Source organism: Benincasa hispida, chromosome 11, assembly GCF_009727055.1.
Source record: "Benincasa hispida cultivar B227 chromosome 11, ASM972705v1, whole genome shotgun sequence".
Lineage (NCBI taxonomy): Eukaryota > Viridiplantae > Streptophyta > Magnoliopsida > Cucurbitales > Cucurbitaceae > Benincasa > Benincasa hispida.
In genome coordinates, this window is record NC_052359.1 from 13,142,334 (window position 1) to 13,155,963 (window position 13,630).

The 13,630-nt window shown below is 33.1% G+C and overlaps 1 protein-coding gene and 1 non-coding gene across 2 annotated transcripts; both read right to left on the bottom strand.

The window, feature by feature from the left end:
- On the bottom strand, positions 1–74 carry TRNAT-AGU. The gene has a single exon. It is a non-coding gene; the product is annotated as a tRNA-Thr (tRNA).
- Positions 75–425: 351 nt separating this feature from the next.
- Positions 426–4,985, bottom strand: LOC120091279. Its single transcript, XM_039049241.1, has 3 exons — positions 4,627–4,985; positions 3,936–4,216; positions 426–1,106 (listed from the first exon to the last, which is right to left on the bottom strand). Exons 2-3 carry the CDS (start codon positions 4,116–4,118, stop codon positions 825–827), a joined length of 465 nt encoding a protein of 154 aa, XP_038905169.1. The 5' UTR covers positions 4,119–4,216; positions 4,627–4,985; the 3' UTR covers positions 426–824.
- Between the last annotated feature and the right edge of the window lie 8,645 nt (positions 4,986–13,630).

Genomic DNA, 13,630 nt, shown 5'->3' on the forward strand with positions numbered 1-13,630 from the left:
TGCTTTCATTGAGAGTCGAACTCAAGACCTCCCGCTTACTAAACGGGTGCTCTAACCAACTGAGCTATGAAAGCTTTTTGTCTGAAGAAATATTGAAATCATTAATATTATTATATACATAATTTTCAAACTTTTAATATGTTAGTCAAATAGATCTGTGAACAGTATTATATCTACCTTTGTTTAAATGTAATATTGGAATTGGAATAATTGTAACCCTTTTTTCCTGATAGTTTGTGTAAATGTGATATTGGAATAATTGTAACCTGAAAAAGTATTCAAATAGGTTCAACTAATAAAAGTTAATAATTAATAATCTTGGGTAGAAATATTTAAACTAATAAACTACCTGGAAAAATCTAGCATGAAGTCTAAATTTCATTTCTTTTTAATTTCAAAGTCATCGGAAGAAAACAAATAAAAAGTCAAGAACCACAACCATATTTGAATTGAATCTCTCTTGAAGCAAACGTGTCTGGATGATCTCAACCAGATCTTAAACAAACCTCATATTTGCTTCAGTTTCATTCCATACAATGTCAATACAAGCAAGATTACAGTATACCAGCTTTAAAAGACAGACAAGGATTTTCATTTCTTGAACTTTTCGTTTAGAGCTGAAACCCACGACCTGGAAAACACCACCCCAAACATCCCATTCTAATGTAAGTTTGAGAAAAAGACATTTATGGAACTTATGTTACTTAGAAACAGCTGATATGGACAACTAAACTTTATTCGTCTCCTGTCTAAAATCCAAAAATGGTACCAGAGGTCCTGCAACAATTTCAAAGTAGGGCCATGATAATAGAGACGAGCAAAATTCACTCTGCTTCCCTCTTTTCTTGTTCCACATTGTATTCTTCATCGTCATTGTCATCGTCATCGCCTTCATCTTCATCTTCGTCTTTGTCATCCAACATATCAAGTCGAGGAAATTTGCCGAGTTCACTCTTTCCATCTTCTTCGCTAAGGAATTCCAGGCCATATTTTGTGTCGCGATGCTTCACTAAAAGCCAACGCAACAACCGATCTTCCTTGTTCAAGTAATGCAACTCCTTGTTCACGTTGGGAGTAGCCATCATCGTCATCTGCATAAGTTGGCCCTTTACCATAAAAGAAAGAGTAATAATATCATTGATTGATTGAGATATATATTGTAAACAAATGGATCAAAAAAAAATTGCACAAACCACAACAAAGTCGGGAAACTTCATAATACATCTGAGGAACAAGTTGTAGTTAATAACTTCTAAGATATTCTGTACATGATGCACAGCAGAGTTTGGGTAGGGACTTCGACTTCTGATAGTTCCAAGTCTGTATAAACGAAAGGTCTAATAGCCCAAGTCATATTCAGCTAGTTAGTAAAAATATACAAGGATCATATGATTATGCCTCCCTTCTTTGCAAGGGTTAACTACCACTGCTTAAGGAAGACGATTAAGCTTGTCCAAGCAATCTTCAGACGCATTCCAACCTTCTTTTCTATGAGGTCCCTAATAAGGTGGCTAGGTGATTGGAGTTTAAAGATCAGAAGCTTTATTCGAGGTGGCAAAAATCATGAAGGAAGAACTATCTTCATAAATTGGAGCTCTCTGGTTCTCAGCCAAGAAGAAGGGAGGTTAAGCAGGGCAACTCTAAAAATGTGGCTCTTCCTTCTAAGTGTGTAGGCATTTTCAATGTGAGAACAAGTCTCCAAGACATAAAAAATCGGCGACAAGATTGGACGTGATCAACTGGTAGGTTAATTTAGAAAACAGTTATGAATGATGGTAGACGTCCTTGGAACTTTAATTTTGGTTGTGAGAAAATTTTAAAACTTCTCAAAGATAACGGTCGATAGAAACAGTAATACTTTGTCTTGGGATGACATCTGGATTGGTGAGCAGACCCCAAACTTTCCCCCAGATTATACTGATTACAAAATAGGTAGTACCACGTCCTTGTCTGGTTCAGTCATGTAGTAAAAATACTGATTGAGTTTGCAGGAATTTAATGGATAAGGAAATGAATGAGCAACTTTTGATGATGGGCAGAGCAAACTTGATCGCTGGTCAAATTTCCCTGCGTGGCTTATGTGAATCTCTGGTTGTTCATTATGGCTTGTTAAAATCACCTAAATCCTAAGTCTCCAGATAGTAATAGGAGTTTACCAAAGGCAATATGAAAACTTTTGTATGTACAAGTACCCTAATAAAATTAGGTTCTTATGGTTTTTCAAACTAAGTAACTAATCTGTTTTGACTCCCCATCTATATTAGGACTATAGATAATGATGCTCCTTTCAAATATGGACAGTTCTTTGGAATCAAATCCAATCCAGACTTCATCATACATTAACGTCTGACCCCCATGCCAATTACAAGATTTGAACCAGGGACATGTTGGAGCGGCTATATTTTTTTAATTTCAATTTGCCCCTCTGCTAGAGGTAACAAGCTCACATAACCGAGCTCGGCGTTGGAATGGCTATATTCGAGCTAACTAAATGAACCAACAAGCTAGAAACCCTCTCGATAATTATGGACGGCCTTATCACCCACTAACCAAATGAAGAAATGTATGCTGCAACTAATAACTAATAAAAGTTTTCCAACCGTTCAAGACGACCTATTAGGGTCACTACTTCATGAAAAGCATCAGATAGAGTTAACAAACAGAAGCCTGAAACTGTAGAAACGCATCTACTTCTTTGTAAAAAAAAATTAAAGAAAAATTTAAAAAAAAAAATCACAAAATCACATAACATTTCTTCTAGGATGGTGAGGGCGATACTACTAGGGCTAAAATAAAACAAAAAAATATATAATGATGACACAGAAATTCATTCATTGCATGCAGAGCACCTTGTTTTATTTCAAGATAACCGTAGTCCATTCAATGTCTCAACAAATAAATGAAATAACCATTTCTAAAACTCAAAACTATAAATCACCCTCCTTGCTTTAATTGGTGATTATACTCTCTTGGGGTGGATAAATGACCGTTAGATCTGGAGTCCTAGTCCTTCATATGAGTTCTCGTGTCAGTCTCTTTTCAGTGTCTAGTGAGCCTTTTTATCTTGAACTTCTTCTATCTTTCCGCAGCTTTGGTAGATTAAAATAGCAAAGAAAATCAAATTTTGTGTGTGGGGCAGGTCCTTCTCAACTGGGTGAATGCTTTGGATCATGCTCAGAGATTCTCGCCCGAGTTGATTGATCCACAATGATGTAACTTGTGCAAGGAAGCAGGTGAAGTTCTAGATCATCTTCTTTTGACTCGTCGTTGTGAAGTGGGGGGTTTTAGGCTCTCTCTTAGTAGGCATAGTCTAAGAGAGGTAGAGATTTGCTTGAGTTGTGTATATCCCACTCCCATTTGCGATATAAGGGTAGCAAGCTTTGGTGTGCTTGTTTACGGGCTATTTTTGGGGGATTTGAAGGGAAAGAAACTATAGAATTTTCAGAGTGGTTGAAAATTTTGTAGAGGGGTGGATTGTGGTTCACTAATAAATTTCATACTTCTCGTTGGGTTTCTGTTCGTGAAAGCTTTTGTAATTTTCCTTTAGGCCTTCGCCTTCGCCTTATTTTGATTGACTAGAGCCCTTTTTTGGAATAATTAAATATCAAAAGCTAAATTAATAACAATGAACAAGTAATATGGCAAAATGCATCCACAATTTAATTATTTGAAGTTCTTATGTATAAAGGACCTTTGACGCAACCAAAACCAAAAGAAACTACTATTCCTTCCATCTTAGTCATACCCATTAAGTCAACTAAAGCCACTTTTATCACCTTTGAAACAATACAAGTATAAATGCACATGTTACTTAAATGCATTTATGCTTAATTGACACAATATGAATGAGATTTACAAATACAATCAAGCTACAAAAACAACAAACGGAAGATGATGAAAGCTTCAAAAGCAAAATAACAGATTCCAAAGATCACCTGATAATATCTTCCTTCAAGCTTCTTAATACCATAACCCAGTTGGACAACACCAAATGACTTAATGTCACAGACAACCCCATTTCTTCTGAACACATGCTTGCCAACTCTAGCAACCAAGTCCAACAAGGCCTCCTTCTTCACATGGGGTTTCATCAAAAGCATACAATCATAAAGAGGCATCTTAATCTTCTGTTCTTTAGTACTAAAATTCCTGTTTCGAACTGCTAAGAGAAATGGCTGCCTGCACCGTTTCCTTTACTTACCTTCGTTAAAAACTCCTGGATTTGAAATCATTCCAAGTGTTTGGATGGAAAAATAAATAAGTAAAACAACGAATTCGTAATCAGTTGTGATTTTAAAATGTTCTTCTTCTTCTTTTTTTTTCCGGGTGTCGGATTGGTCAAGATTTAAAAACTTAAAAAAAAAAAATACGTTTCTAATTTTAGATATCTTTTTTTTTAATCGAGTTTTAGTACATATGCCAGTTCATATACAATACAATATGCATAGGTAGTGTCTTCTGTTCAAGCAAACTAATCTCAATCTTTTCAATTTAGATTTTCGATTCGAGCCCATTTTTACTCTTATTTTCTTCTTCGTGGGTGAACAGAATAACTCAACATAAATCAACAAACAAAATTTAGATAAAAATAATAATAATAAAACAAATAAAACAAGAGGTAAAAACCTTGGGATCTGAAAAAAGAGCGGCAGTAGGCGTGAGGGGCGGTGCTATCTCACCAACGGCGGGGCTGAACCACTGTTTCTATTTCTGAAGGGAAAAAAACAACAGAGATAAGTAACTTTGATTGCTTGGAGAGGCGAGAGAGTGTGAGAGGGAGAGATAGGCGGGGAGTTCGTCGGAAGGCCGAGAATGCGGCAGACAAGAGTGCAGCGTACGGCGGCAGACACTGAGCCTGCGGCGGACAGGAGCGGCGTGCGGCGGGTCGGGGTGTCGTTGCTGTTAATGTGAGGAGGTGTGGCTGAACGTAAAATAGGGTTTAAGAAAAAGGTCTGTTATGAGTTATTTACCTTCCGCCGGTTTTCTTCTTTAGCTTAATAAATTTTCTTTCTTGTTTTCTTTTCTTATGAACAAATAAATTTTCTTTATTTTGCCGAATGTTTTGTGTCTATTTGATGGATTGATATGGAAATAAGGTCAAATCTATGTAGTGCAATCTATTTGAGAAATGGAGGGTGATCAATCTAACTGTATTTGAAAATTACGTTATCGTTATCGTTACAATCATGGTTATAATATGAGAACTATAAAATCAATCACATATATTGTTATAGTTTAACCTTAAATGGTGATGGTAACAATAACAATAATAATAAATGTGATAGATTTATAATTTTAAGTAAACGAGATTAAATACAATCTAATTACGTCCCAATTATGACCCATAATAATTGATCTATCAATGGAATCTCATTATGCTTACACCAATTTTCATTACGGATTGGTAAGTGTGGCCTAGTTATATTATTGATCCAAATTAAGTTCACAATAGATTTTGTCTCATCTTTTAAAAATCAATTTTTTTTTCCTTTTACCTGTATCATTATCTCCAGGAAAATGACCTTTGTGAACGTTTATTAGGCTCTCGACTCTTGCTTCTTATATTACCTCTCCTTTTCCTCGTTCAACTAAATTGAAATGATTGAAGTTTTTCTATTTGGAATCGTATTAGGTCTAATTCCTATTACTTTGGCTTATAGGAGGTCAAATTTTTATTTCTGTTAAATTATTTCAGTATAATTTTCCATCTAACAACAACAAGAATCGAATCACGCTCTATAGGATTTGAACCTACGACATCGGGTTTTAGAGACCCGCGTTCTACCGAACTAAACTAAGAGCGTTTTATTATCAAACTAAATGCAACCCGAATATATCTTCCATACATATATTATCATATAGAATAGCTTAAAAATAAATAAATAAAGATTGATTCGGTATATGTATGTTCAATTTTTATGGATCTCAATTGATTCCTCGTTACTGTTCAGAAGATAAGTAATAGGTAGGGATGACAGGATTTAAACCCATGACATTTTGTATCCAAAACAAACGTGCTACCATATCGCAACATTTTGTACCCAAAACAAACGTGCTACCAAGCTGTGCTACATCTTTTTCAATTGGTATACAGTGTCATTGTAGAGAATCCCTGTCTTGTTTTCTACATTTTTTATTTATTTCTTCCATTGGTATACACAAATTATCTTGTCATTTCTTCTTTTTTGTCTCATATCATATATAAAATATAATAAAAAGACTTATATACTTATGAAATAATAAATATGAAATCCGCCGTAAAGAAAAATCAATATTTCTGCTCAAATACGCTTGTGAAAGAGTCGAATGAATGAGAAACATAACGAATTGTGAATTGCTAATGAAAGGATAAATAATTAAATTAAAGAGGCCAACGAGCCTTTTTAGGGTTTTGGGGATAGAGGGACTTGAAACAATTTAGTCTTCTCTATATTACTATATCTCTAGAGTCAATAATTTTATATGTGGAATTACTGAACTCAATCACTTGCTGCCGTTACTCTTCAGTTTTCTGTTGAGGTCTATCATGTGGAGGTACTAAAATTGGATCAGTGATCGATTTCTAGATTTTGTCATAAACCTAATTGGTTACTTCCAATTACGTAAATCAATAGTTCAAACCGCACTCAAAGGTAAGGCATTTCCCATTTTTATAGGAACTTCTGTACCAGAAACAATGGTATCTCCAATTATAGCCCCTCTGGGATGTAAAATATATCTTTTCTCACCATCCCCAAAGTGTATGAGACAAATGTATGCATTTCGATTAGGGTCGTATTCTATGGTTACGATTCTACCATATATGTCTTTTTCATTTCGTCGAAAATCGATTTTACGATATAGATGCTTATGACCTCCCCTCTATGCCCTGCGGTAATGATTCCTCTGGCATTACGACCTTTACCACAACGATGTTATCCATAGATCAAATTATTTCGTAGATTGGATTTTACTTGACTGTCTACGGCTCCATTGCGTGTGCTCAGGGTAGAAGTTTTGTATAAATGTATCATCATGCTATTAAGTATTTTGATTTAAGTTCTTTTCTTTCTAAGAGGTGGAATAGAATAACCCGGTTGAAGCGTAATGATCATATGTCTGTAATGCATTGTATGTCCCATAATAGGTCACATTCTTCTACCCTTTCCCGGGAGTCGATGACTATTCATAGCTATTACCTTGACACCGAAGAAGAGTTCGACCCATTTTTCTCCATTTTTAATTAAAAAAAACAAAAACAAAAGCAAAGAGCGAGTGAGAACAAGAAACAAGAGCCATAATGAGTAGTGAGAGAAAATTTAGAGGGCGGGAAGCAAAAAAACCTAAATCTTGAGGAACAAAGGTAAAGAGAGCAAGGAACGAGTAGCCAGAGTGAGACTGTAACTGGCATGCACAATGTTTTATTTTGATAATTAAATGTTAATATAATGTAAACAAAAGGTCCAAATTATACTTTCTAAAAACTTATTAGACTTTATTTGAACCTTCCAAAATAGGTAGTCGGTATATGAACCCATTGATTTTTCTCTCCACAAATATAGCCTAAAACTTTCCCCTTTTTTTGTTACATCAATAGCGTGATGAGCTATTATTTTCGGCTCAATTTACTTTTAAACTTTTCTTACTATTTAGTTTTTATATATATGTGTGATGTATATTTACATTTTTCAATATATTTGTAAATACACCAAAAAATAAATCATGGTATATGCAATGTATATACATTTTGAAAAAAAAAAAACATTTTTAGTCCACAAATTTTTGGAAACAGGTGCATTTAGTCGCTAATAGTCCTTGAATTTTAAAAAATAAGTTTAAAAGGTGCTATTTTTATTTTCTAGCTTAATTATATATTTTTATTAAAATGTTTTTTTTTTGTAAACAAAACATTTGGTTGAGAATATCAAGTTACTTAATCTTGAAAGAGTAGTCTCCTTATTATATTCCCACTTTGGGTTATGGGGCCATATTTTAGAGGAAGTTAGGAGACTCACAAATGTAGATACGACACGTCTTAGCCTTATGCATGCACGTATTCTCTAGTCTTCCGTCCACATTTTACGCAACTTGAAAAAAAAAAATCACCATCTCCAATATGATTAGAACTAAATTAAACAACCTAAAAGGATGAAAGCCATGCACAACCCATGAGTAAATGATAATAGAGTTTGAAAATTTTAAAGCAAAAGATAAAGCTAACCGAATATTTTGAGCTAGATTAAGAAGACCACAGTGGACCCTTGAGATAAGTGGAACAAAATTTTCCACCCAAAATGGAGGAAGAGAAATGGAAGTACGGGAGTGGTGAAAATGGAGGTCGAGAGGGAGAAGATGAGAGAAAGAGAGGTGTGAGAAGTTTTTTTTTTTTTTAATTTTAAAAATAGTGTGAGACCTACAAATATATGTCGATGATTTTTAGTAAGAAATATGGAAAAAAAAATAAACGAAATATATTAAAATGAATGAAATATTAATTTGAAATATTCTACATTATACGAATATCAATCAAAATTAATAAATAATAAAAGCAAAGTTAAAATTTGAAAATGATGTCGTTTAGGAAATAGCTAAATATTTCGAAAATTTTGAAATAATAGTGAAAATGTTAAATTAAACCAATTTAATGAAATGATTCAATATCTAGGACATTTATGAAATATATAGTGTACAAACAATTTTTCATCTAAATGTCTCCCTTGATCTTTTTTTTATTTTATATCTAATTTGAATTTTAAATTTATGTCTAGCAAAACAATTAATTTAAAAGAATTTTGGATATGTTAAATTGACGTTAGATGGAAGAAAGAAACATTTAGAATTTAAGATGAAGTTGAGGTCAAATTTTGATATGATTATATGAATAAAATGTTGACACATAGTAAATTGACGTTGATATTGATGGCAAAAGTTTATTTTATGTATATCTACCTTGGGTTTTTTTGTACGCATGACTCTTTTTTGGGGGGCCAAATAAAAATGGGTACCTTTTTCAAATTGAAAGAAAAGTGGTCTTTTGCTTATGTCAGCTTTCTGTGAATTTACTCATTCGACCCTAAAACCTATCCGCACGCTGTGATTTATAAGTTTTTTCGATACTCAATCCTCGATCTTTGATACTTGATGCTCTACGCTATATACTTTATGTTATATGATCTATGTTATATACTAGCTATATGCTATTCGATCATACGTGATGTTTGATGCTTGATGCTTGATATTTGATGTATTACACTCTATGCTCTACGCTATATACTAGCTACATGCTACTCGATACTCGATACTCTAAGCCCTATGTTGTATGCTCTATGTTTGATTTAGAAGTTCACTTGATGCTCGATGCTCTAATGCTATATACTCTATGTTTGATGTTCGATGCAAATAAACGAAAAAAGAAAAGAAAAGAAAAAAAGAAACACAAAAAGGAGAAAAAAAAAAAAAGAAATGCACAATAAAGAACAATTTTTTTTTTTTTTTTTTTTGAAGAAGAAATGTAGAAAGAAAAATGCAAAAAAAAAACCGGTAGAAAAAAGGAAAATGAAGAAGAAGAAACTTAGAAAAAAAAGGGAAAAACGCTACAAGATGAAGAAAATAGAAGAATAATGCATTTAGGGTTAAAGTGGTAATTTTACACCGTGATGACATAAGTAGAAATATAGATTTCATTGGTTTTCAAAATGGTACCCATTTTTCATGTGTGTTTTTTTATTTTGGGTCACCTATGTCATTTTCCATCTACATCAATACTAATAAATGAGCTTAAAAACTCTGCAAAATGAAAAAAATAGAAGAATGATGCATTTGGGTTAAAGTGGTAATTTTATACAGTGATGACATAAACAGAACAAATTTCATTGGTTTTCAAAATAGTACCTATTTTTCACGTGTGTCTTTTATTTTAGGTCATCTATGTCATTTCCTCATCTATATCAATACTAATAATTGAGCTTATTGCAACGGTTAACAAGCTACAAAGGCTAATTGATCGAATTAAAAATTCATAATTATAATTGTAATAAAGCACATAATTTAAGAGAGATTGAAAGTCAGTATGGTTGTAAGGTTCTAACAAACCCCATAATTTGACTTGTTTGTGTAATTTTTTTCAAACTTGACCAACATAACACGTGCGATGCATGTGAAAATTATAGTTCTATTTTAGTATATAGGAAAAAAAGTTGTTTAAACATATTATAATTAATGAATTATTATTTTTATTGTTTGACTTGATAGTTGTAACTATTGAGAAAGGTGAATTTATGAAAATTTAAATGGCAGATGATGTGATTTCCTGTTTAAACATATGTTCATGACCACGTTAGATTGTGACGTTTCAAATATATTGTCTAAATCACGCCATGCACGACAGAATAAACTACTTTATTGTGTAATCGCTTTAACTGAATAGTTGTAATGAGACAAAGGACGTGATTGTCTGTTTAGACATATCTCCATAGTTCAATTGTGATGTTTCATATGTATAGTCTAGCTCAAAGACATGACTGCTAGTTTAAATCATGATGTTTCATGTTTATGGTCTAGATCACATCTATACACGAAAGAATATATCACTTTGCGTGTAACTACCTCCTCCCCTCATAACTCATTTTATATACAGTATATATATATTTTGCTTAAATAGAAATTTCATTGTTATGTTTCATGTTTCACTATTTTGTCAGTATATCACGATTTTTCAATCCTTGCTTCCAAAATGAGTTTTGTTTTATTTATTATTTTTTTTATATAAAAAAAACTCTTTTCTCATCAGGGTTGGCAAAAAAAACTCGCGGGGTCCCGACCTGTTGGGATCGGGGATTCCCCGATTTGACTGGTGGGTGGGGTCAAACTGGGGAATGTTTTCAAGTCCCCGACCCCGACCCCGCCTCAATTAATAAGGTTTAATTTTTTAAAAATATATTTATAATATATAATATAAGTGATTTATAATATTGTATTCAACCCAAACTTCTTAAGTTTAAGCCTAACTCCCAAGCCAAGCCCAAACCTAAAAACTAAAAAACCCTAAACTATCATTATCCATTCTCATTTCATCACTCCAACGTCAAACAGCAGCCTCAACCTTCAACATCCATCTCATTCTCTTCTCACTGCTACATTTTGTAAGAGTTAAACAACATGCAGTGGAAGTATTAAGGATCCATAAGCATTCTAATTCACTAATTTTGGCAAAAACTAAAGCATGTTCTTCATAAAAATGGGTTTTCAGAACATACCTTTGATGAACTCTCCAAGTAAAACGTCTGTTCAGCTGCTGTCTTCACTTGATATCAACGTGAACTACCTCAAAGCCTTCCCTACTATACTCTTGGAGCTTTAGGCAGAGTTGTGGGACTCAAGAATAGCTTGAAGATATGAAGAAATAAGGAAAGCTCACAGCAGCAAATTGAAGAAGACAGTTTCTTCTTCACCGTAGTTTTTCTCTCTGAATCCTGTATCCCTCTTCTTCTCCAACAACTCCAATCTTCTTTATATATTTAGATGAACATGCAAAGAGATGGAGTGCATGGCTTGCAACTCATGCTTGGAGAATCAAAGTAGAGAAGATAATGGTATGTGTGTAAGCATAAAGATGATGGTAATGGAGAAAATCTATTTTCCATTTTGTGCAACCATGCAAATTATTTTTTCATTTTTTTAAAATACAAAATGACTTTTAAATCATTTTAATTCAAAATTTGATTTTCTTAAATTAATTTCATAAATTAATTTTAAAAAATTAATTAATTTAATATCAAATATTAAATTAATTTTTGCACAATAATCATTTTCATATATATAAATCATATTTAAATATGTATTCTCTTGTTCCGTTCAATTGAACGTTTAGGAAAAAACTAAATATTTCGAAAATTTTGAAATAATAGTGAAAATGTTAAATCAATCCAATTTAATGAAATGATTCAAAATCTAGGACGTTTATGATGTATATGGTGTACAAAGGATTTTCCATCTAAATGCTTCCCTTGTTTTTTTTTTTTTTTAAAAAATTGTATTTAATTCAAATTTTAAATTTATGTCTAACAAAACAATTAATTTAAAAGAATTTTGGATATGTTAAAGTGACGTTGGATGAAAAAAAAAACATTTAGAATTTAAGATGAAGTTGAGGTCAGACTTTAATATGATAATATGATTAAAATGTTGACACATAGTAAATTGATGTTGATATTGATAGCAAAAATTTATTTTATGTATATCTACCTTGTATTTTTTTTTTTGTACGCATGGCTATTTTTTTAGGTAAAATAAAAAATGGGTACCTTTTTTAAATGGAAAGAAAAGTGACCTTTTGCATATGTTAGCATCCTGTGAATTTACTCATTCGAACCTAAAACTCATCCTCGTACTGTGATTTATAAGTTCTCTCGATACTTGATGCCCTATACTCTATGCCGTATGTTATACGATCTATGTTATATACTAGCTACATGTTACTCGATCCTTAATCCTTTATACTCGATACTCAATACTCGATGCTTGATTATTGATGCATTACACCCTATGCTCTATGCTAAATACTAACTACATGCTACTCGATACTCAATACTCTGGGCCCTATGTTGTATGTTCTATGCTCAATTCAAAAGTTCACTTGATGCTCGATGCTCTAATGCTATATACTCTATGTTTGATGCTCGATGCAAATAAACGTAAAAGAAAAAAGAAAAAAGAACGAAGAAACCTAAAAAAAGAAGAAAAAAAGAAGAAATGCACAAAAAAGAACAAAAGAAAAAAAGGAAGAATAAATGCATAAAGAAAAATGCCAAAAAAAAAAGGAAAAACGAAGAAGAAGAAACTTAGAAAAAAAGGGAAAAACTTAGAAACTTAGCCCAAACTCTCAAGTTTAAGCCCAACTCCCAAGCCAAGCCTAAACCTAAAAACTAAAAAATTCTAAACTGTCATTTTCCATTATCACTTCATCACTTCACTCAAACGTCCAACGACAACCTTAACCTATAACCTCCATCTCATTCTCTTCTCACTGCATCTCAGCCTCCAACCCCACCTAACGTTCAGACTCATCTCAGCCTCTAACCCCACCCTAGCATTCAGCCTCCATCTCATTCTCTTTCGTCCGCCTTTAACCCTAACGTTCACATTCATTGCTGTAAAGCACGTTCACGTTTGTGAGCTAATAATCCGGTCATGATTCAAGACCGAATCTTTCGGATTGTGTGGAAGAAGAAGTCCACACGTTGCTATTTTTTAGTAAGCATTATGTTAGTGGTTTGTGGTTATTTTGTTGTTATTAGACTATAAATATAAGTCCATCAATCGAATAATAAATAGGGAATTCTATTACTTTTCTTTCTCTCGCTAATATATTTTGCTTCCAGAATATTTTGTTTTGTCTGTTTTCTTCAAATATACATCAGAGTGCGTGAGATTTTTTTTTTATGTAGATCCCTGGTTTTTAAACCAACATTTGGTATCAGAGCCAAGTTGTCTTCTCATCGCAGTTTTCATTATCCAATGAAGATGTCGAGCGTCTCGTAGCAAGCGAAGGAGAACGACGGAGTGCCAATTCTCTACCCGATGTTGACTCCTCACAACTACACGGTGTGAGCGATAAAGGCGGAAGCAATCCTCGACGCCCAAGGAGTTTAGA